The sequence below is a fragment of the Lacerta agilis genome, chromosome Z (assembly GCF_009819535.1).
Source record: "Lacerta agilis isolate rLacAgi1 chromosome Z, rLacAgi1.pri, whole genome shotgun sequence".
NCBI lineage: Eukaryota > Metazoa > Chordata > Lepidosauria > Squamata > Lacertidae > Lacerta > Lacerta agilis.
In genome coordinates this window covers 44,815,822-44,839,255 of record NC_046331.1, presented here as the reverse complement: position 1 = coordinate 44,839,255, position 23,434 = coordinate 44,815,822, and the positions used below count along the sequence as shown (strand labels likewise).

General features: G+C 45.7%; 1 protein-coding gene across 1 annotated transcript in view; it reads right to left on the bottom strand.

Moving 5' to 3' along the window:
• Nucleotides 1-398: 398 nt before the first annotated feature.
• SLC6A14 (solute carrier family 6 member 14) overlaps nucleotides 399-23,434 on the bottom strand; it is a 31,272-nt gene continuing 8,236 nt past the window's right edge. Inside the window, exons 5-14 of the mRNA XM_033137996.1 lie at nucleotides 20,431-20,566; nucleotides 18,825-18,957; nucleotides 15,098-15,238; nucleotides 11,300-11,528; nucleotides 7,945-8,070; nucleotides 6,782-6,900; nucleotides 5,147-5,246; nucleotides 3,360-3,469; nucleotides 1,965-2,132; nucleotides 399-809 (exon numbers count right to left, since the gene is read on the bottom strand). Of these exons, the coding sequence (XP_032993887.1) occupies nucleotides 660-809; nucleotides 1,965-2,132; nucleotides 3,360-3,469; nucleotides 5,147-5,246; nucleotides 6,782-6,900; nucleotides 7,945-8,070; nucleotides 11,300-11,528; nucleotides 15,098-15,238; nucleotides 18,825-18,957; nucleotides 20,431-20,566 (1,412 nt within the window). The 3' untranslated portion in view covers nucleotides 399-659. The remainder of the gene's footprint in view (nucleotides 810-1,964; nucleotides 2,133-3,359; nucleotides 3,470-5,146; nucleotides 5,247-6,781; nucleotides 6,901-7,944; nucleotides 8,071-11,299; nucleotides 11,529-15,097; nucleotides 15,239-18,824; nucleotides 18,958-20,430; nucleotides 20,567-23,434) is intronic.

Below are 23,434 nucleotides of genomic sequence, written 5' to 3'. Positions count from 1 at the left end.
TAGCAAGATCTATGTTATAGCCTCCCCTGGGAACTGGGACTAAATTCTGGAACTTCTTCCAGCTCTTCATGCATAGCATGGACCAGTTTTAGCACCAGCTAAGGGGATGGGGGTGGCACTGTGGTTTAAACCACTGTGCCGCTTGGGCTTGCTGATCAGAAGGTCGGTGGTTTGAATCCCCGCGACAGGGTGAGCTCCCGTTGCTCGGTCCCTGCTCCTGCCAACCTAGCAGTTCGAAAGCACAAAGTGCAAGTAGATAAATAGGTACTGGTTTGGCAGAAGCGGCTTAGTCATGCTGGCCACATGACCCAGAAGCTGTACACTGGCTCCCTCAGCCAGTAAAGCGAGATGAGTGCCACAACCCCAAAGTCGTCCACGACTGGACCCAACAGTCATGGGTCCCTTTACCTTTAAGGGGACAGGAGTCATGCTGAGTTCCTCACTATTTCTAGCAACTGGTCAATAGGTCAGTACATGTTAGCGACGAAGAACCTGCCTCCACGCTTCATTGACTTGCTGTCCATTGATCTATCACAATATACAGTTCTCAGAATAAATAATACGGCTTCCATTATAAAAAAAAAACCCATTCACACAAACCCAAAAAATCCCACTCTCTCTGCTGCACATGAGTGCCAATTGCCTCCCAACAGGCCACTTCACTCCGGCTTGTGTACGTAGGCATCCACAGTCGGGATTTCGATGTCTTTCTCCTTCTCTGTGTCAACCATGTTGCGGTATCTTTCTCCACGATTGCGCTCCAGGGCGGGACCCCAGTTGGGCTGGGGCTTGCAGCAGAAAGTAATGCGCTATAAGGGGGAGAACCAGAAAGGGGGAATGAAGGCTCAGTCTAGAGGTGTCATCTTAGCAGACACAAGAGGCCAGGCGCAATTCTCTGCTGCAAGGTGTGTTGGTGAATGCCTCTGGTTTAGATAGCTCTTCTAAATGGATTAGGTCAGTAGTATGGAACCTCAGGTTTGTGAGGGAATGAATGTGGCTCCTCTCCCCAGGCCTTTCTATCTAGCCCCTGGGATTCTCCCCAGACCATGCCTCTTCTTCTCAGACCACACCCCTCACCACTCCTGCTCCATGCCCTTATGAGAAGTGTCCATAGGTTTCTAGTCCTTAACATTATGAAGAATGATTGGAAGGTACATGGCCTGTGTCAATATGTGACATGAAAACTCAGGACCCCAAGGGACAGGAGTCTGAGCATACGCCATGCAAGGGTTCAGAGGCACCATATTCCCAAGAACACTGGGGAGATGACACAACACCTGATGTTGCTCCACGTCTGGCTTCATGTTAGGCTTCAACAAAAAAAGATTGAGGGGGCCCAAAGAGCCATGGCCCCTTGGAGCTGTTCCCTATGCAAGGGTTCCTTGGCCAGCAAGTCTTTGCAGAAAGTAGAAAGCTTATACACCAATGCTTTAGATTGCTCAGCAAAATTGTCCTAGCATTCATGGGAATTTACATATGCATTAATATTTGCTATTGTTTCAGTTCTGGCTGAACTCAGTGCCTCTGGGTGACTCCAGGCTGATGTTTTACTGTGGGTGTACTGTGCAACATGTTCTTAACATAACAAAAGTGCAGTAATAGCCGGTTTCATCTGCTTTAGTTTGGTCTGTGAAGTTTCTCCAGTGCTACCACATTATTGATGTCTGAAGGAGCTATAGCAGAACAAAAGCAGGGCACCCCCCTGCCAGAACATTTGTGGTATGAAAAGTTAAAGAATTTCAACAGGAAGTTACAGGAATAGCACTGATGGCAAATGAAGCAGTGTGACTGCCCCAAAATCTTTACAGGCACAAACAGTATTGAAAGCAGGGTTGCGTCTTAACCACTTTGATAGCATTGTGATCACAAATCATCATGAATGCACAATAAAAGGAATCTGAAGGGACCCAGAGAAGGGCGACTATCCCATCAGAACAGAGTTCATGATACATCAAGGCACTCACCTGCCACAAGCTCCCTTTTGCCTTTAATATCTTGTAAATGGCAATGATGGGAATCCAAATCAGGCAGAACATGATCATGCACCAACCTACAGCGGCTCCCCAAACTGGGTACTCCACGGAGCCATATGTTGGGCGCTCAAATGTGGCCAAAGACCAAATCAAAATTGCCTGTTTAAAAAAAGTTAGAGAAACAGGAGAGTCAAACTTAGACCAGCTGAGCTAGTCAACCCAGACTAAGTTGCATGTGCAACATTGAACAAGACCTGAACAGACATGTTTTAGGCCTGGCTTTCAAGACTTGGTTTCCTAACCTCAAAATCTGGCCAAAAGGAAAAGCCAGGATCTGAGGCTCTGAACCACAGCTGTAGAGCTGGTGGTCCCTGGTAATGTCATGAGGTGGGCCTGGAGATGGACACTAATTGGGAGAGGGGAGCAGAGGAGGGCAGGCCCCCCCCCCAAGTGTTTGTGCTATCATTTGCAGCCAGCTCCTGCCAGGCTGAAGCTGGCACTGTCTTCTGTCTATATATATTTTATTAAAGGCACTCTTGTTCACCTGGAGATTCAAGCTCTCCACCTGCCACCTGAAGAGGCACCAGGCAAACCTGGAGACTTCAGAGCAGACCCAGATGTCTGTCAACTGCACCAGGAAGAGAAGTTCACCCTGGCCTGTTTTCACACTGCTTTTGAACATGGCTGAGCATGGCCCCATCCCTCACCTATTCATGCTTAATGTTTGCAGAGTGCAAAGGAGAGTCAATGCCATTGTCTTCAGTGGTGCAGCCAAGCCTAAAATCAATGTGGCTTGTTTCTTTCTGTGTAGCTAAGAACCATTCCGAGATAACGCATGGCCTCCCCCAAGAGAGGCATCTCATGGTAGTGCTGGGGTGGGGAAAATATTATGCTCCCTCTAGCCCAGGAGCTTATCCAGCCAGCCAGGATATTTCTGGGCAGCCTGCAAAAAGACTACAAAGGCGTCCAATGTTTCATTATATGTATGTCCTGGCATTACAAGGAGAAGGACCAAGTAGTATTAAGCTCCTCCCTGTGCTTCTGCTGGTGAGACAAGTTCTGCAGGATTTGGGTGTGCAAGACAGTTTCCTGCGGGTGGCGGGGTGGACATCTCACACATCCAAAGCATTCCTTGATGTGCATGTGAGTTTAATCCTGCTTTCTGCAGGAATCTACTGTGTGAGATGCTGATCCAGCCATGTTGCCACCTGCCCAATACCAGACACCATATATGATGTCAGCTGTGGAGATGAGGGGCTTGGTTTTGGGAAAATATGGGGAAGCTTGGGTGGGCAAATATGACCCACGGAGGTTCCCTGCAAGCCCAGCTCTACCTCCCCCAGCCTCAGAGCTCCTGAAATCTCTTGCTAAAAGCTGGCTACTTACGAGGAGGAGGAAAGGTGTGATGAAAAACCAGCAGGCTCTCCACCACAGCCAGAACAGCCAGCTTTTCTTCCCAATCATCATCTCAGTGTCTTCGATAAATCGGTTTCCACCTGTGCAAAGGGGACACAAACTGCTGGGTTAGTTCTGTGTTTGTGAACAGCCAGCTTTCTTTTACTCCCCTTGAGAGTGATGGGATGGCCTGCAGACTGTCCTCAATTGCAGGTGGGTGGCACTGAGGTTCCTGCCTTGGAGTGGCTGAAAAACGTCTGCTAAAGTGTTTTAAGATGGGGAGAGATGTTAACAGACAGAGAAGGCACAGGACTGAAGTTCTCCAACTGGTAAAGTGATCGAGTGGACTCCAGAATCTGATCCAAGATGTGAATGGCATGGATCAGATCCTGTGACTCCATGCTAGAGTCCTGTGATTCCTCCCCACTCCTTCCCTGCCTACCTCACAGGGTTGTTGTGAGGATGAAATGGGGAAGGGAAGGAACATATTTGCACCTTCAGTTCTGTGGAGGGAAGATGGGACGCAAATGTAATGACGGGGATGATGGTGCCAAGAATTAAACCTGGGACCCTCTGCATGCAAAGCAGAGCCCCTTCTCACAGGCGTAGTGCTTAGAGTGCTGGACTTGCACCTGGGATACCATGGTGCAATGAAACCCACTGGGTGAGCTTGGGGGCCAATCGCTGCCTCTCAGCCTAGCCTACCTCATAGAGTTGTTGTGGGGATTAAATGACGAGGGGGAGAACCCTTCAGTTTGCGTTTCTTAGTGCAGAAAGTATAGATCTGATGTGTAGAGATATTTCCTATTCTAATAAATTCAAGAGGATTCTTTCTGTGTGAAAGAAACAAGCTGAAGGTTCCTGATGTTTGGGTTATACCTTCAGAGAGCTGAGTACAGCTGGCTTAAACTGGTTCTCTTATCTCTTTCTGTCAAGGTCAAGCTATGATAATTGACCAGAAGGAGCCTGGGTTTAACTTTCCTTTTTTATCTCTTTTCCTTCTGGTGTGGTGTTCTGTACATAGTATGCTTAGTATTAAGGTTTAGTCTTATTATAAGTTATTTTAAGTTTAAGTTAGGTCTGCTGCAACTGGATTTCTTATAGACAGGGCCAATCCTGAATGTATTTGATTTGTAACTGTTATGTTCATTTGCCTTCAGCAGCAGTAAAGCTCTGCTGGGAGAAATACAATTGCCTGTGGTCTATTTTGGGGGGGATCCTGCAATGTGTTGAAGTTTTTACTCTGCTAACTATACTTTGGAGTTCTGCTCTGGATCAATATCGAGTAGAATTCCATGACAGAACCACGTACACCACCTTGAGCTCCTTGGAGAGAAAAAAAAGGATATAAAAGCAACAAACAAACAAACAAACAAATCTGCTAATTCAATCTTACAATTATGGGTGTCACTGGGTTTAGCCATTTGACCAGGGCAAGGGAGCATATAAAGCAATGCATTTGGAAGGCTGAATTAGCAAAATTTAAGTTAGATGTTAAATGTTGATCACTGGCGGAGGAAGAGGGGGCGGGAGGAACGCACTGCCCCCGGCCCCACAACCCCGGTGGGGTGCCATCGCAGCTGCCCACCTGTGTTGGGTGCCACGCCCCTGCAGGCAGTGTGCCATGCCCCCAGGACGCGCACCAGCCACGCCCCCTGCCACTGATGTTGATGAAGCCTGCCTAATCATCAAGTTGCTGTTGCTGCTTTGGAACTGGGGAATGTTTGGTGAGGTTAGTGTTTCATTAGGGGCTGAGTGGCATGGCATACATCATTTACCATAAATCCAGCAGATCCCCACCAGCTCCAGGACAGCTGCAAAAAGGATCCCCCAGCCAGCACAGAAATGGTCCACCAGGTTGACCCAGTAGATCCCTGCCTGCAGAAACAGGATGAAAGGCAGCAGAAAAGTTAGTTCCATTCCAGACAGATCTCTCTGAAGTGTCTCTAGATTAGGGACGGACAAGTCTGTCAATTTTTGTTTCCTCTGTTTCTCAAGTTCTTAAATTCAGTTCACATTTTTGCAGCATTAACAAAATGCAGCAATTTCTCATTTAAATCTTCATGAAAATTTATCAGCATTTTAGTGTGATTTCCCCCCCCCCCCATTTATTGCATGCAGTTTTGCCTAATATACACATTTTTGCAAAGCTGTTTTCCCCACTGTAATGCATTTTCGTGTTATTTTCAACAGCATAGGCATTTATACTGGATGCATTTTTTGTACACAGTACTTGGCTGGAGAACTGCATTGCAGATTTCGGAGGAGGGTGAATTTTGGAGTATGGGTGTGTTTCAGTTTGTATACTGTTTTGGAAATCCAGTAGGTTTATCTTTAAACCCAAACTTCAAATTAATTTGTCCCCCGTTCCTTCTTCTGAGTGTCACTACTTTCCAGGAGGGACCGAATCACATCCCAGAAATATAGGCTCACATGGTTAAAAGGGCACTCTCTTGCCCTTGCACAACAAATCCTCTTCTCCTTATTCTTCCTTTTAAAAAGACTTTTTGCAGATAGGAAAGTGACAGGAAATGCACTGAAAAGTGCAGGATGCACAAATCATTAGCAGGAACATGCACAGCAAACCAGGATGATCACTCAATAATGATGGGAATATCTTCTTTCTTCTTTGGCGATCACTCGTAGCCGAGTAAGATTGTCTTCCATAAACATGGTTTTAACAATGAGTCCGTAAGTGACTGTGGAGGCCAATTCTGGATCCACATGTCCTTCCACCTCTTTTGTTGACCACCAGCATTATGCTTTCCATTTTTAAGTTTAGAACAGAGTAGTTGCTTTGGAAGACGATCGCACAACATGACCAGTCCAACCAAGTTGATGTTGGAGAATCATTGCTTCAACACTGATGATCTTTGCTTCTTCCAGTACACTGATATTAGTTCGCCTGTCTTCCCAAGTGAATATGGCATCAACTGGGCCATAATTCAAAGCAGTATCACACCACTTCAAACAATCGTGACTTTCTCTAAAGAATCCTTGGAAGTGTAGTTTGTCATGGGTGCTGAGTGTTGTCAAGGAGATCCTTATTCTCCTCACAGAGTGACATCTCCCAAAGCTTCCTGGGTAGTGGGATTGAGTGTGCTAAACCACTCTGGGAGTTATAGTTTTGAGGAGGGTATGGGGTTCTCTTAACAACTCTCAGCACCACCACTGTTTAAAGCACTACCACAGTTCTTTAAATGCATGGCGCAGATGGAGCCACGGTCTAACCAGTGTGTAAGCTGCATGCACATAAACCAGGATGCATGCTCAATAGGACAGTCATATGGAAAAGGCTATAGTGATTCCCACCCCTCTTTGTCCCTGAGATGAGAGACTCACAAATTCTATCCTCCTGGGGTCCCATGCTTCAAGGGAGAAGGTGGACCCATGGAAGCCTTGCTCCTTCCTACCTGCGTAACGCAGACAAGCCCAAGCAGGAATAGCACTGTGCACAGGCCCAAGGTCACTGGGATCCTCATTTTCTTCATAAGTTTGGGGTAAACATCTTGGATGGTGGTTGTAAGGGTCTCTGCGGGATAAAGTGGGCATAGTGAGCATTAGTACTATTGATTTATTTTATCATTTCAAGCTGCACTATACGCACTATACATTTAAAGTGTGCAACTTCCCCACCAAAGAATAATGGAAACTGTTGTTTCTCAAGGGTACGAGGAACTGAACCCCTAGAGGCCTAAACTACAATTCCCAGAGTTCTTTGGGGGAAACCGTGTGCTTTAAATGTATGGAAGTTCGCCAATCTAACGTGCATTGCAAATAATTCATTTCTGCAGAAGGGTTTGCAGAGTTTAAGTGTCTGTAATCCAAGGAAGACAGTTCAGAGTGGCAACCTGATTAAATAAAATTTAATATAACCTCTGCTGACTGATTAATCAAGGGTTCATAAATTATTAACTGAAGAGTGCAATCCTAAGCATACGACTTTTCTGTTTAGGCCAGACATGGAATTTTGTTGTATACAGTGGAACCGCGGGTTACGCACATGATCCGTCCCGGGTCGCCGTGCGTAACGCGGGTGCGTGTATCCCAAACGCACAAAAAAAACCCAAAAACCACAAAACAGCACAATTTGAGCGCTTCTGCACATGTGTGAAGTGCGCTGAAGCGTTCTGCGCATCCGGGGGTCACGCGTGTTCTGGAAATGCTTCCGGGTTGCGGGCGTTCTTAACTCGAACGTGCGCAACATGGAGCGTGCACAACCCGGGGCATGACTGTATATTGCTTGCTAATCTTATTATGTCTATTTGTTTATAAAGTATGTTGATTTTATTGCTATTTCCCCATCATAATAGGTTTAAAAGCAATACATAAACGAACACCTATGAACAGGCTTGCACAGAGTTTGAGGCCTGGGGCAGGAATCTTGCTAGAATAAAGTTATAAACTTAAACAAAAAAAGGAGCCAGTCCCTGATGGAGGCCCCCCAGCCAGTTTAGCTCTCATCTTTGCACCAGCAAACCAGCTGGGCAAATCCAGACTAGGGATTTGCACAAAGGTCACAGGGAAGAGTAGCTGAGGTACCGGTAGGAATGGCTTGTTTTGTACCATGACTCACCTACAGTAGCAAACTGGGAATCGAGCCCCAAGAGCAGAAGCATGAAGAAGAACAAGAAGGACCAGAGGGGGGCGACGGGGAGCTTCGAAAGAGCCTCCGGATAGGCAACAAACGCCAGATCAAAGCCTGTAACAGAAGAGAAACAATTGTGGGATGAGAAGGCAACAGGAAGTGGTTTATTGCAGTGTCTCAATGAAGGCCTCTGATGCTGTGGATCAAGGAAGAGCAGCAGGGAGGCTGCAATCTCCAGCCTAGTTTCATCCAAATTAGCTCATTCATTCTGCTGTAGTTCAGCATCTGCTAAAACCTACCTTGTTCATCTTGCTATTTGCCATGGCCAAAACTAATGTAATTAATTACATAATCATGCATTTGATTTCAATGGAGGAAAACAGCATATTTATTCAATGCTTGTGGACTAAAAACCCCTCACAATGACAGTGAACACTGCTTATATTTGCTTGTGTGATTTCTTTCTGGCCTCAGAATATGTGAATTGATGGGATTTTTTTCTGCTTCCAGTTTCAATGAAATGCTCCAGTTTCCCTACCCACACATATCCCAAGAGCAGCACAACCCCTGGACGCCCACAGCCTGTTATAGCAAAAGTAGGTGCCCCAGCAGGCTCTGGTTGCAGGTGACCAAGTATCCTCTAGCTGTGGTGCCCAATGGTTGGAGGGCACCAGCTTTGGCAAGGCTGCTGTAAGATCACCAGAAGAGCCTTGCTGCATCAGAGCAGGGATGGATCTGCTCCAGCTGGGGCTGGCACAGAAGAACATTTAGCCACCTAAGGTGAAGGAGAAGGTGGCATCTCCCCCACATGTCAGGGGGGCAGCATCCTCTGTAGCACCTGAGGTTTTCAACCTTTTTGAGCCCACAGCTCCCTTGACCAACTACATTCTTTCTGTGGCTCTCCTGTGGGGCTCAGGAGCCCAGTTACATCACCCCTTGCCTGCAGAGCCGGCAGACCCTCACCCTTTTTCAAACACCCTCCCTGGTGGAGTGCTCCCTCAGCCTCCTCCCCTCACCTTGGGAGTCCTCTGGGCAGCCGCTGGTCTCTGAGCTGCCCCCCACCCCCACCCCAAAGAGAGGTGCCTCCTCACACCGACCTACAGGGGCCTGGGAAGAGGACATTCCTAGCCTTAGCGGCCCAATGGAGACTGACCAAAGGTGAACATGAGGCCAGCCCTTTACCTTGCGAGGCAGCAGTGTCAGCAGCAGGTGCTGCTGGGCTTGCATGGCAGAAAGGCTCCGCTTTAGCACAGGGCACTCAGCTCGCAGGCAGGCATTTCACACAGCGAGCACAAGAAAGGCCAGTGCGTCGCCTACCTGCCCAGCCTCCCACTTGTCTGTCCATTCTCAACAGCAAGGCCTGGCGGACTGGCTGGCTGGGCTCCCTTGCCCACTTCCTTGCTTACTCCGAGGCCGCCTCAGCTCCTGGCAACCAGCACCCCCTGGCCAGCCCCAGAGGCACCATTCGCCTAGGGAGCTTGTAGCCAGGGCTGCTACAACAAACACCTGTGCAAGCCTTTGGGAAGCAGAGACTTGAGAGGGCATCAGAGGAGGGAGAAAAGGAAAGAGGGACAGAGGCCAGGGTTGGCCCCAGCACCCCTGACCATCATTCAAGGCACCCCAGGGTGCCACAGCACACAGGTTGAAAACCACTGGGCAGGGTGTGAGACAGGGCACATGGCACACAAACCTGTGCCCACTCCCCATCCTTCTGCACCCTCAGCTCTCTCTCTGCCTCATGGTAAGGCTAGCATCCAATTTGTCACAGTTCTAAGAAAGCTCAGGAGTATTAATGGAAGGATCTTTTTTATTTTGCTTCTCCCAGCTTGTTTGCTTTTTCAGTCTTAGATTCTCTATATTCTTGCAGCAATTGGTGTACTTTCTTAGTGTGCAGAGGCATGAAAATGCGCCAGTGTTTCATCACTTTTTTTGTGTGTGTTCCTAATCAACACATTTTTTGTATATCATTTTGACTGCAAACATTTCTGCAAGTCACTTCCCAGTTCCGGGGAGGGCAGGAAACAAATAAATAAATACCTAGTGGAATGCATTTTTGTATGTCATTTCCACAAATGCTTTCATTTTTTTAGGCATGCTTTTCTCCGAAATAAGCATTTTTGTAAACATTGGTTGGTAGGAGAGCTGCACTGCCAAATTTGGAGAAGTGCAAATTTTGATGGCTGGCTGTGCTCTGCTTCTCATATACTTCTCGAAAGTGCAAATTTGATAGATCCAACTTTAAATGCAAACTGCATAGAATTTCACAAGTAGGGGATGCTTGCCACAGCACACTGCTGCTCTATAACACCCAAGAGCGCCTCATTTGAATGTCCATTTTCTCTCCCCACATTCCATGTCAGGACTGCAGACAGATACATACATACAGGGTCCATGGATTCAACACCAGCCAGCCTTTCCTCCACCCAACCCTTACTGCTTACTATCCAGTGTGATGAAAAGCCATGGAGAACCCCAAAGCTGGCACACTATCATTGTGATATTTTATTTATCATTAAATCATTTGCTTCTTAAAATTAGGCCCCATTCATCCTTTCCCCAAATAACCTAGGGCAGCAAACCATTAACTTAATAATTCCAGTACAAACGTAGACTGGGAAAGATCTCCATTTAAAAGAGGAAGATGTTCAGTTGGCACTGAACAAAATACCAGAGGGAGTGTCTGTCTAATATTTAATGGGAGGGTGTTATATAGGATAGGTACCACAAAGCAAAAGACCTGATTTCTTTATTGTGTGGAAGAAATCTCCTGATAAGGAGGCCTTCACCTGCAGAGCAGAGTAATTGATTGGGGTGAGATAATCTTTCAGGTTTCCTGGTGCCAAGCCATACAGGGCTTTTTACACTTAAGCCAGCACCTTTAACTTGGCTGTTAACTGGTAATTAATTGGCAGCCAGTAGCAATTAGGCCAGCACTTCGGTAGAGCGAATAAAGGTATTGCTGTAATTTGGATTAAAAAAGAAGAGTCTGAACTACAGGAGGACAGCTATCTTGAGTCTCCCACCTTTACGTCATGCTCTACTCTGAGCAAACATGCAGAGAATCCCATAATCCGTATTTCTCAAGATTACTTCTAGTCCTCCTTGTTAAGGAGCCACTGCAGGACAAATGCATTTGGTGCAACTTCCCCAGGCATGAACTATGAACACATCATACATTTAAAGCACAGACAATCTTGAGAACTGTAGTTTACCCCTTATAGAGCTGCAATTCCCTGCATCCTTAACAAACTGCAGTTTCCAGGATTCGGGGGGTGGGGGGAAGTGTTGCATGCTTAAAGGTACCCAGCCATAGATGGATCTAAACAGTATTTCTCCAGCCTACCTGAATCGACGACTTCTGAGACTTTCTTGCCTGATTCATGTGCCATGTGTCCCAAGATGGAGAAAATTGCAAAACCAGCAAAGACGCTTGTGAGGCAGTTTATCACGCAGACAAAAATGGCGTCAGAATAGCAGTTGTTGTTGAATTTGTTGTATGAGGAGAGGGCGACCAACCCTCCCCACGCAACGGACAGAGAGAAGAAAATCTGCGTGGCAGCATCTTTCCAGACCTTGAGAAAGACAGATGGAGTTGGTGGTGCACAATATATATTACTGCATCGCAATCCCTGCAATTGTGTGTGTGTGTGGGGGGGGGGTGTCGCAAAGGCTGTTCTACACAGTGTATAGGCTGGGGTAGCCAACATAAGAACGTAAGAGCTTGCTGGATCAGGCCAAAGGGGGCCCATCTAGTCCAACATCCTCTTCTGACAGTGGTTGACCAGACACCCCCATGAGAAGCCACCAAGCAGGATTCAAGCACATGAGTCCTCTCCCCTCCTGTGGTTTCCAGCAATTGGTATTCAGAAGCATTGCTGCCTCGGCTGTGGAGGCAGAACATAGCCAACATGGCTAGTAGCCATTAGCCAAGCTGGCGGGGGCTGATGGGACTTGGAGCCCAACCACACCGGGAAGGCACTGTCTTGACTACTCAGTATATAGGCTTCCACCCCAGTACCTTCAGATTGTGTGCTCCATAAGCTGTGGAGCAAATATGGTTCTGAAGGTTGTGTTTATCTTTACAGAACACAAAAGCATTACTCATCTCTCTCTCTCTCTCTCTCTCTCTCTCTCTCTCTCTCTCTCTCACACACACACACACGCACACGCACACCAACCATCACATAGGTGTCATAACAAAGGCTGTGGCTCTTTTGCTTGTGGTTACTGACACTCTAGTTTGCCTCGTGATGAGTTTTATGGTGGAAGCCTGAGCAACAAGCCAGCCTGAGACTCTGCACCACTGTGGGTTTATTTTATATCTATGGCTAGTGGCTGATGCAAATAAAGATTCTTCTGATTCTGAAAACATTGGCAGCATTAAGATAAATCCAACAGCGTATATAAGTTTTGATGGATGTAATAATGGAATCCCCTACATGGATCACTGCCTTGTCGTGGCAAAGGGGCTTGAATAACTCCAATAAGCTATGAGCTATGCCATGCAGGGCCACCCAAGATGGACAGGTCATAGCCAAGAGTTTAGACTAAATGTGATCCACCTGGAGAAAGAACTGGCAACCCACTCCAGTATTTTTCCAAGAAAACTCCAAGGCAGTTTTCCAAGGCCTGCTCTGGTTCATGGGGTCACAGAGAGTCGAACACGACTAAGACTAAACAACAAATAAACAATAATGGAATGCTGAATGGTTTAGTTTATGTAACATATGCAGGGATTTATGATATGCAAAATGAACTATGGAAAGAGAAGAAGGGAAGTCATTGATATTTTAAGGATGTTTGAATAAGTATTCTAAATTGTAAAACAGAAAATTAAATAAAAATTATATGGAGTTACATCACTAAAGTGGTTACATAATCACAGTTGTGGTCTCTTGTTGTCTTCACAGGACTGGCCTGTGTTGAAATAAAGCTGAGCTGGAGATTTGGAGACATTTCTGAGGAACAAGGGGAAGTTTAGGTGTGTGGCCTGATTATGCTCATCTTTATTTTTTAAAATATAACACCCCTGCTCTCTTCATCCAGCAATATTAGACAACAGGCAGTTTTTGCATGATGCCTGCCATGTTCAGACTGGGAAATGCTGCATTTTTAATGCCACACTGGAACTCATACGTGTGTGTGTGTGTGTGTGTGTGTGTGTGTGTGTTGGGCAGAGGTGAGGTATGTAGGAATTCCCGCTTTGTCTGTTATCAATAGTGTGGAAAGAATCATTTGATACAGAAATCATTATATTTAATTTGGACGAAATATAAAGGAATTTTAGAACCAAAAATCCCGCTTTGGACATCACCTATAGAAGTAATAACAATCAAAAAAACAAATATGGAGGGAGGAAGGGCCACCTATCGAATGCTACTAGAGGAAAAAGAGAATGAATTACATTTGAAAAAATATGAAGAAATTAAGGAACACCTAAACAATTGGCTGCAGTACTTTCAAATTTACCAAAGATTTACAATAGACAAAAAAAATGGTTTGGCAAAAGAAAAATCTAGATTCGAGAAAGAAGTACTCCAAAGCAAGGGGAAACATATCTCACAGATCTACAACATACTGTTAGAATGGGATCTAAAAGAGGAGGAGGTAAAATCTGTGATGGTGAGGTGGGCTCAGGACTTCGGGTATAATATATTAATGGAACAGTGGGAAAGATTGTGGCGGGTGGACTTAAAATTTACCGCCTGTTACAGTTTAAAAGAACATATACTGAAAATGATGTATAGGTGGCACCTCACCCCAGAAAAAATAGTAAAAATGTATAGGAATGGATCCCCATTGTGTTGGAGGTGTGGAAAGGAAAATGGGTCTTATAAACATATGTGGTGGTCGTGTCCAGCAATAAACAACTATTGGAATCAGATTTATGAAGAATTGAAAAAATTGACAAAAATTAATTTCAAAAAAAGACCAGAAATGTTCCTGATAAGTATTCTGCCAGAGGAGATTAAAAAAGAGAAAAGAATATTATGTATGTACGGCACCACAGCAGCAAGAATGCTAGTGGCTAGAAATTGGAAAAGTAAGGTTATACCATCTATAGCCGATTGGCAAAACCTAATGATCGAATACTTACAGTTAGCCAAAACAACGGGCAAAATAAGAGGACAGATGAACCAAGAAGTTTGGAGAGAATGGAGGGTATTTAAAGAATATCTAATAGAGAGTGGTTTAACTGAAATCCTAAAAGCAGACCTAGATTGAACCTTAATAATTAAATGGAGAGTACGAGAAGACTGTAAGAGTAAAGAAAGAGAATTACAACTGTACGTTATGTTAAAGAAATTAAACAAAAAAAAATACAAAAAGGATAATTGGAAGTTTTGAGATTGAATGATATGAAGTACTGCAAGATAGGTGAGAATAAATGTGTATATGTAAGATGTCTGAAGGTATGAATGTAATGTATGTATGTAATTATGTTTACTGATGTTTGATGATGTTCGATTTGCTATGATTTTAAACAATAAAGAGATATTTTTTAAAAAATAAAATAGTGTGGAAAGAGCATAACAGAGACTTGATACCATTTTAGACCATTGGTCCATGCAGCTCAGTTATGGAGATGCTAAGAGGTCATGATTCCCCAAGGTTTCAAGGAGAGGACACCCCAGCCCTGGAAAGTCCGTTGGAGATTGAACCTCGGACCTTCTAAATACAAAACAGTTGTTCTACCATGCACCAATGACCTTTCTCTTAAAAGGTAAGGCTTTTCGTGCTTGAAGATAAAAAGCTGATTTAAAGGTACATCAGAAGCTGCTTTACCTAGGACTAATCTACACAGGTGAGTTATACCATTAAAATTTTGTTATAAAAATGTGATACCAGAGGGCACTGTATAGCAGCGATCTGTCACCAATGGGAAATTGTCCTGAGAGCAATATTTTTTATAGCATTTTTGTAGCGTTCTCCTGATCAGGAGATCCAGCCCTAGAGTCAGACCCCTGGGCCTATCTAGCTCAGTATTGTCACTCTACACTGACTGGCAGCAGCATTCCAGGTTTTCAGGCAGGGGGGCATTCCCAGACAGTGCTCTAACACTGACCCTTCTGTGCTGTTATCTGATATCTGGCAGAAGCCGTGCTCAGCCCAGTTCCACCACCTGCCAGGACACACTCACCTCTGCCTCTGTGAGCTTGGTGAAATTAGATTGCTTTCCAATGTAGAACTCAATGCCCTCTAGAGCACCGTCCAGAGTGGCACCTCGGACCAACAATATCACAAGGACAACGTAGGGGAAGATGGCTGTGAAGTAAACAATCTGTGATGACGAGAAAAGAAATGAAAGAATGATCAAGATTTTGGATTTGGGAGGAGGGTGGAGAAGGTGGTCAGGGTGGGACCAAGTCTTAAATGGAGGATTTCACTAGATCTGGAGCAGGGAGCCATTTGCAGCCAGTGAGGCGGGCGGATGCCTTGTGTCCCTCAACACCCACAGCCCATTCTGACAGATGGGCAGAGGTGCCCACCCATCAATCACCCAATGATAAAAACATGATGATGATATTATCATTATGTTGGATGTTATAATATGTTGGAGAAGAGGAGACTGAGAGGAGATATGATAGCCACCCTCAAATACCTTAAGGGCTGTCATATGGAGGAGGAAACATGCCTGTTTTCTCCTGCTCTGGAGGGTAGGACTCAAACCAATGGCTTCAAGATACAAGAAAGGAGATTCTGACTAAACATTTGGGAAAACTTTCTGACAGTAAGAGCTGTTTGGCAGTGGAACGGACTCCCACGAGAGGTAGTGGACTCTCCTTCCTTGGAGGTTTGCAAGCAGAGGTTGGTTAGCCATCTGTCATTGATGCTTTAGCTGAGATTCCTGCATTGCAGGGGGTTGGACTAGATGATCCCTTGGGTCCCTTCCAACCCTATGAGTCTTTGATTCTATTAAATAGATAAATAAACAAATAAATAAAGTCTCAAAGCTATTTAATATATAGCCAGTGCTTTTTTTTAAGGTGGTATGCACCGGTACACTGTACTGCCACCTCCCCCCCCCCGCCCCCCTACTACAAATTCGTGTGACCCTTTTATCATTGCCAAAGCCTTCCAGGGCGGTGCCTGATTATTGTAAAAAGGTGGTGCCAGAGCAGAGGTGCTTTGGCACAATCCTTTTGTGATTGTCAGGCATGTTCCTGGAAGGCACTTTGCTGATCGTAAAAGATGCCGTCCTGCTGCCATGGGAAGCAATGGAGGAGGCGGCTGCAGGCAAAGGTGCGAGGGGGGAGGGAGTGGGCGGGTGGGCGGGTGGGGGGCCAGCATGGTGGAAGGGGAGTACGAACAGGCAAAAATCAGGAGGGTGGGAGGGATGGGGGGCATGGTGAGTACTGGCACCATTTCCCCAAGAAATAAAGCACTGTGCATAACATATATACAGTTGTTAAATAACATGTGCAATGATTGCCTATATAAAATATTTCTTGAAAATAATTATAATTGTAAATGCTGCTCCTTCTATCTACACGCAAAGCAGCTGATCTGCATTTGTGACGGCCCCTCCCTCAATCCTGCCGGTACTGCAAAACTTCCTTCTGGGGAACAGCCTCCCTCTCCTCTACTGCAACTGTGAGCAGTCGTGCGGGTTCTCTGGAATGCATGAGTGTGTGAGTGAGGACACTCCCATAGGTGATACCCCACAGGAGCCTCAGCTCTTGTCCTTGGGATCACCTCCAGATGAGCAACATAGATAAGAGCAACCCACTGCTTCCTGCCAAACTTGTCCTTCTTTCCTGCCCTGCAGAATTGCTTAGGAGGACCCAAATGCCATGCCAAACTAGACTCATCTGCCACGTTGTTAAATAGTGGAATCACGCTGCCGATGCTTCTCAGTGACTGGAGAAGGAAAGGGAGTCGGCTCCTGAGTTTAGCAGGGCTTAGGATAATCATTGCACTCTCAGGATGTCATCACTGAGCCAGTCAGGCTGGTTCTGCTCTCACAAACAGAAGCCCTCTCATTGCTTCACCATCGCCACTTGCCAGAAACCCTGTGCAGATGGACAACCCTCTCTCTCTCTCTTTTGCCACCCTGATACCCAGGGGCGTAGCAAGGGGGCGAGGGGGGCGGGCCACCCCAGGTTCCATAATGGAGGGGGTGACAAATTATCAAGGAACAATCTTTTTTGAAAAAAAATGTGATTTTTTTTTTAAATGCCTGCTCCAAAGGTCTTATCTTACTATACATGGGATTATATAGCTATATATGAAATTTCATGCATATCGGTTAATATCTTGACCCTCCTCCACCAAAATAGCTATTCACTTGGCTGTTTTCCTATGTCATGAAGGCTGAAATTTCAGTTCAGAGAACACTTACTGTTCCCAACCCTGACCCTGTGGAAAGCCATCTAATTAGACTGTAATTTCATTTTGAGGTGTTTTTAGGAGGTAATTTAATTATTGTTTGATTCTATACCAATGTTATGTATCTGATGTTAGCCACCCTGAGCCTGACTTTGGCCGGGGAGGGTGGGATATAAATAAAAGTTTTTTTATTATTATTACTTGTTATTATTCCTTTGTAAGAAAATATGAAATAACGTAAAACCATTTTTGCGGGGGGGGGATCAATGGGGGGGGGGGTTGACAAGAAATTTTCCGCACCGGGTACCACCTGACCTTCCCATGCCTGGGGGGGGGGGGGTTGACAATTTTTTTTTGCCCCCGGGTACCAATTTACCTTGCTACGCCCCTGCTGATACTGCCTTAAACAGTCATGGTTTCCCCTAAAGAATTCTGGGAGTTGTAGTCTGTTAAGTGTGCTGAGAACTGTTGGAAGACCCCCTTATTCCCCTCACAGAGCTAAAGTTCCCAGAGTTCCCTTTGAAGAGTGATTGACTGTTAAACCACTCCTCTGCACCCTTTAAACTACAGCTCCCAGGATTCTTTGAGGGAAGAAGCCAGGGAGGTTTAAAGTGCTTTAAATGCATTGTGTGAATGCAAACTCTCTTCCAACTCAAGGGAGTTCTGAGCTATGCTGCACAACCTCTTCTCAAGGGGGATTTTTATTCTGCAGATAGGCATGAAACAAGCCTGAACATCCCACATTGGAACAAGGGGACAATTATGCCATTGCTGCTGACTGGAAAGAACTGCAGGCTCTCATAAGCTCATGTATCTGTGAACACAAGTCTAGGCAGTGGCTGCTGGTACTCTTGCTTTGGTGCCCAAAGGTGCATGAACTATCCAAAGTTATTCTGGATTTTCTAGAGTGGGTCTGACCACTGCTACATAGGAAGCTGCTGTAAACCAAGTCTGCCTAACTCAGTAAAGTCTATATCTAGATAGCTCAGTTGGTTAGAGCATGATGCTGATGATGCCAAGATTGCAGGTCCGATCCCCATATGGGACAGCTGCATATTCCTGCATTGCAGGGGTTTTGACTAGGGTCCCTTCCAAATCTACAATTCAACGATTCTATGGTTCTTTGATGGTCACAGCTCTCGAGGGTTTCAGGAAGGGTTCCCTCCCAGCCCTACCTGCAGATGACATTGGGGATTGAACCTGGAGCCTTCTGCATGCAAGGCAGACCCTCTACCATGGACCTATGACCCTCCCCTTGAAAACAGTGTCTCACTCTAAATAAAAGGCTGGACTTAGGAAACTGCTTAGTCCATCAACTTCAGTACAGTCTGCACTTGACAAGCAGTTGCTCTCCAGGGTTTGAGACAGGGAGTTCATCTGAGCTACAGTGCTTTCATTTGAATGTGTTTGCATCCCATTGCAGCACAGGCTTGATCAAAGAGAGGGAGAGCAGATCTGGTGGACTGATTATGTCTTTTCCCCACGCAAAGGAGGCTGGCGCTACAGCAGGTAGCCCAACGTGTCTGGGTTAAGCCTACCTTTCCCGAAGACTTGATTCCTTTAAACAAGGCCACTGCCACAATCAGCCAGGAAAGGAGAAGGCAGAGGGCGAGGTACCACACAACTTCCCCGGTCTCGTCTAACCCACTTGAACGCCGAAGGACCTTGTTGCTGGGGGGAGACAAGGGAAGCATCAGCAAAGACATCACTTAGAACAGAGTGTTGTAGCGGGCTGTGCAAAATGAGGTGTTCTAAAGGAGGCATCTGTGTGGCTACCAAAAGGGGCTCCTACATCCTGCAGACCCCAGTCTGGCTTAGGAACTTTTATTTCACCCAGGGATAGCTCTCGGTGCTGGTGAAGGATGGGGAGAATGGCCTAAAAATATGTTACAGGCCAGATAAAGGGGTTTAGAAGCTGCTGTTTGGTTTTGATTCACCAAGATTTCCCCTGACCACAAATACTAGCTTAATCTTGAATTGATCATATACCACGTCTGCATGTCTGAACCAGATCTAGCTTGCCAAGGTTTCATCAGAGAACTGATCTTGTGAAGTCCCACCACCAGCTTGCAAGGTTTCCCAGGCAATATTGACAATGTCACGTTTCTCAAAGCAAACCAAGATCCATGTCTCTCTTCTGGAGGTTGTACCATGTTGTTTCACTAACAACATAGCTTTTATTACTCATATTACTCATCAGGCAAATGTGCCGCAACCCATAATGATTAGTGCACAAAAGAAGCAGGGCAGGTGACACACCTGCAAATTAGTTGTGTTCAGGTGTCATTGCCACTCCCCAATGCCTGCCCCTTTCAGGTTGTATACACCTGAGCAAAGGGGCCCCCTAGGTAGATGCTTAATGATCAATGAGTTTTGGGTGGGAAACAAAACTGCCTAACATTTCAGCATCTGCCCTCCTATGTTGTTAAACTGCTTCAGGATAGGTAGTGATTGGGGTTTTTTGGGGGGGTTGCAAAAAGGTTTATGATAGAGGTGGATGGACAGAGGTCAGCTTGGATATGGAAGAACCCTGTTGATCATGTTTCAGTGTGGCCTTGTTTCTCAGTTCCCCATCTGTAAAATGGGGGTCAGCAGAGTCCTACCTCACAATGCCATTGTTTTAAGAATCATAGGAAGTTGCCTATGGCTGTATGCAAACCAGACCTTTAAAGCACATTTCCCCCCGCAAAGAAACCTGGGAACGGTAGCTTACCCCTCACAGAATTAAGGTTCCCAGCACCCATAACAAACTACAGAACCCAGGATTCTTTTTGGGGTGGTGTGCTCTGAATGTGCTTTAACAATCTGGTGTGTAGTAGAGTTCGACTAAGTGAGACCACTGGCCTATTTAGCTCAATGCTGTCTGTAGCTTCTTTCTCCACTTGCTGCCCATCATCCCTGGCCATTGACCATGCTGTCTGTGATTGATGAGAGTCGTGGTCTAAAACATCCAGAAGGTACGAGGTTGAGCGAATGCTGGTCTACACTGACTATGCATTTTTCCTACCTGGGGATGCCAAGGATCAAACCTGAGTTCCTTCTGTGTGTAGCTGTTGAGCCACAGCCCCTCCATCCACTGAGGGCAACCCCAATAACACCTGCAGACCAAATTTCAACTGGAAGAGAAACAGGCCCAGGACTCACTTCCAGTATTGTTCGCTGGGAGCCTGGGTGTTTGCAAACACCTCGGTGCCATTGAGGCAGGTTTCGTTGTTTCTCTCAACCCAAGAGTAATTTGCGATGATAGTCTCCCCATGTAATGTAATGTTGCAGTCTGACACTGAAAGACAAAAAGGTGTTGCTCAGCAGTTCTGGAGAAGGAAGGGGGTACAACAAGTATGTGAAACATTTTTAACCCCCATTGTGATTTTGACCTCTGACCATTTCTTATGAGCAGAATGCCCATCGCAATGACACAAAGGGTATGTGTCGGTATGGAACAAGCAAGGATGGGGACCTTATTGGTCCCCTATATATTGATGTTGTTGTGGTTGTTGTCATCGTCACATTTATTAATCACTTCCCAAACCACTGTCAGAATGATTTATACATTGACACAAACAGTTAGAAACAGAAAAACAGCAAATACCTTTAGAGCAAAACTAAAACCATAACCAGTGAACACTTATGGTAAAGAGCCATTTTATCTAACTGGGAAAGCCTGTCGGAGCAAAACTGTCTCCAATGGTTTCTGCAAGGTGCAGATCATCGGCACCTGTTGTATCTCAACAAGAATGCTATTCCACAGACAGGGGCATAGGTTAAAACACTGTAGAAAACAAGCCATCTCAATGTGACTGCACATCCAGGCATATTAAGGGTCTTGGTGTGGTGTTTTACCACTATGCATGGATGCCTATACCTATCAGTAGAACACCCTGAAAAATGAACTGAACATAGGAAGCCTCCTTAGACTGAGTCAGACCACAGGCTCATCTAACTCAGTATTGTCTACACTGACTATCCAGGGCTTTGTACAGGAAGTCTTTCCTAGCCCAGCCTGAAGATCCTGGGCTACTCTACCATTGTACTACAGAGCTTCCCTGCATTGCAATCATATTTTGCAGTGTTTTATCAGTCCACATTCCATACCGGTAACATGGAGGTTCAAATGAACAGAAGTTGTTGAGCGTGGAGGCAAACTCTGTATTTCCCCAGAGAAGTAGATGCGGGCGGGGGGGGGGGGTTGTAGTTAGAGTAGTAACAGTCAGCAAGGGAAGGGGCACAGATGCTTAGCTGACCTCCTATCTCCAGTTTTGCTACAGCTTACCCAAAAGAAGGAGGAGTGGTGAGGTCAGCATGGTACAAATGCATTGGTAGGAGTGCCAGATTGGTTGTGCTAGTATGTTTGCACTGTGCCAGCCTCACCCCTCTCCGTAGTGACACAGTGGGCAGGAAATCAGGTAAGAGCCACTTGCCCCACCCTGCCAACCACTACAGACTTAGAGGACACCATTAGCAGTAAGGTCCGAGCTTGCTTTAAGCCCCTGGTGACTTGGCCACAGATAACCAAACTCGCTTCTAACTGCATAGTGCCACCTATGCATGGCCACATGCTTCATATGCAGAGTCCATCCCTGTTTCTTGGTAACACACTGATGTGTGATGGACTGTTGCAACATTGCTCTTTTATACTGAGGCACCATTTGGGAGGGGTAAAGAAAAATGATTCACTAATCCAGACTCCAAATAAGCTATCATTCAGCAACAGTAAGAGACCACAGCATCAGTTTGCTGTAAATAAGTTGAAACACGATCAAGGATTATTGAATCATAGAATCATAGAGTTGGAAGAGACCACAAGGGCCATCCAGTCCAACCCCCTGCCAAGCAGGCAAAGCATTCCTGACAGATGGCTGTCAAGCCTCCGCTTAAAGACCTCCAAAGAAGGAGACTCCACCACACTCCTTGGCAACACATTTCACTGTCCAACAGCTCTTACTGTCAGGAAGTTCTTCCTAATGTTTAGGTGGAATCTTCTTTCTTGCAGTTTGAATCCATTGCTCTGTGTCCGCTTCTCTGGAGCAGTAGAAAACAACCTTTCTCCTTCCTCCATATGACATCCTTTGATATATTTGAACATGGCTATCATATCACCCCTTAACCTTCTCTTCTCCAGGCTCCCTAAGCCGTTCCTCATAAGGCATCGTTTCCAGGCCTTGGACCATTTTGGTTGCCTTCCTCTGGACACGTTCCAGCTTGTCAGTATCTTTCTTGAACTGTGGTGCCCAGAACTGGACACAGTATTCCAGGTGAGGTCTGACCAGAGCGGAATACAGTGGTACTATTACTTCCCTTGATCTAGATGCTATACTCCTATTGATGCAGCCCAGAATTGCATTGGCTTTTTTAGCTGCTGCATCACACTGTTGACTCATGTCAAGTTTATGGTCTACCAAGACTCCTAGATCCTTTTCACATGTACTGCTCTCAAGCCAGGTGTCACCCATCCTGTATTTGTGCCTTTCATTTTTCCCCCCCAAGTGTAGTACTTTACATTTCTCCTCTTGTTTGCTTTGGCCCAGTTCTCTAATCAGTTAAGGTCATTTTGAAGTGTGATCCTGTCCTCTGAGGTATTAGCCACTCCTCCCAATTTGGTGTCATCTGCAAACTTGATCAGGATGACCTCAAGCCCATCATCCAAGTCATTTATAAAGATGTTGAATAAGACTGGGCCCAAGACTGAACCCTGTGGCACCCCACTAGTCACTTCTCTCCAGGATGAAGAGGAGCCGTTAATGAGTACCCTTTGGGTTCGGTCAGTCAGCCAGTTACAAATCCACTGAATGGTAGCATTTATCATGGGGCACCTTGTCAAAGGCCTTGCTGAAATCAAGATAGGCTACATCCACAGCGTTCCCTTCATCTAACAGGCTTGTAATTCTGTCAAAAAAATGAGATCAGATTGGTCTGACATGACTTATTTTTCAGAAACCCATGCTGACTTTTAGTGATCACAGCGTTCCTTTCTAGGTGCTCACAGACCATTTGCTTAATGATCTGCTCTAGAATCTTTCCTGATATTGATGTCAGGCTGACTGGGCGGTAATTGTTTGGGTCTTCTCTTTTCCCCCTTTTGAAAATAGGGACAACATTTGCCCTCCTACAGTCTGCTGGGACTTCGCCTGTTCTCCAGGAATTCTCAAAG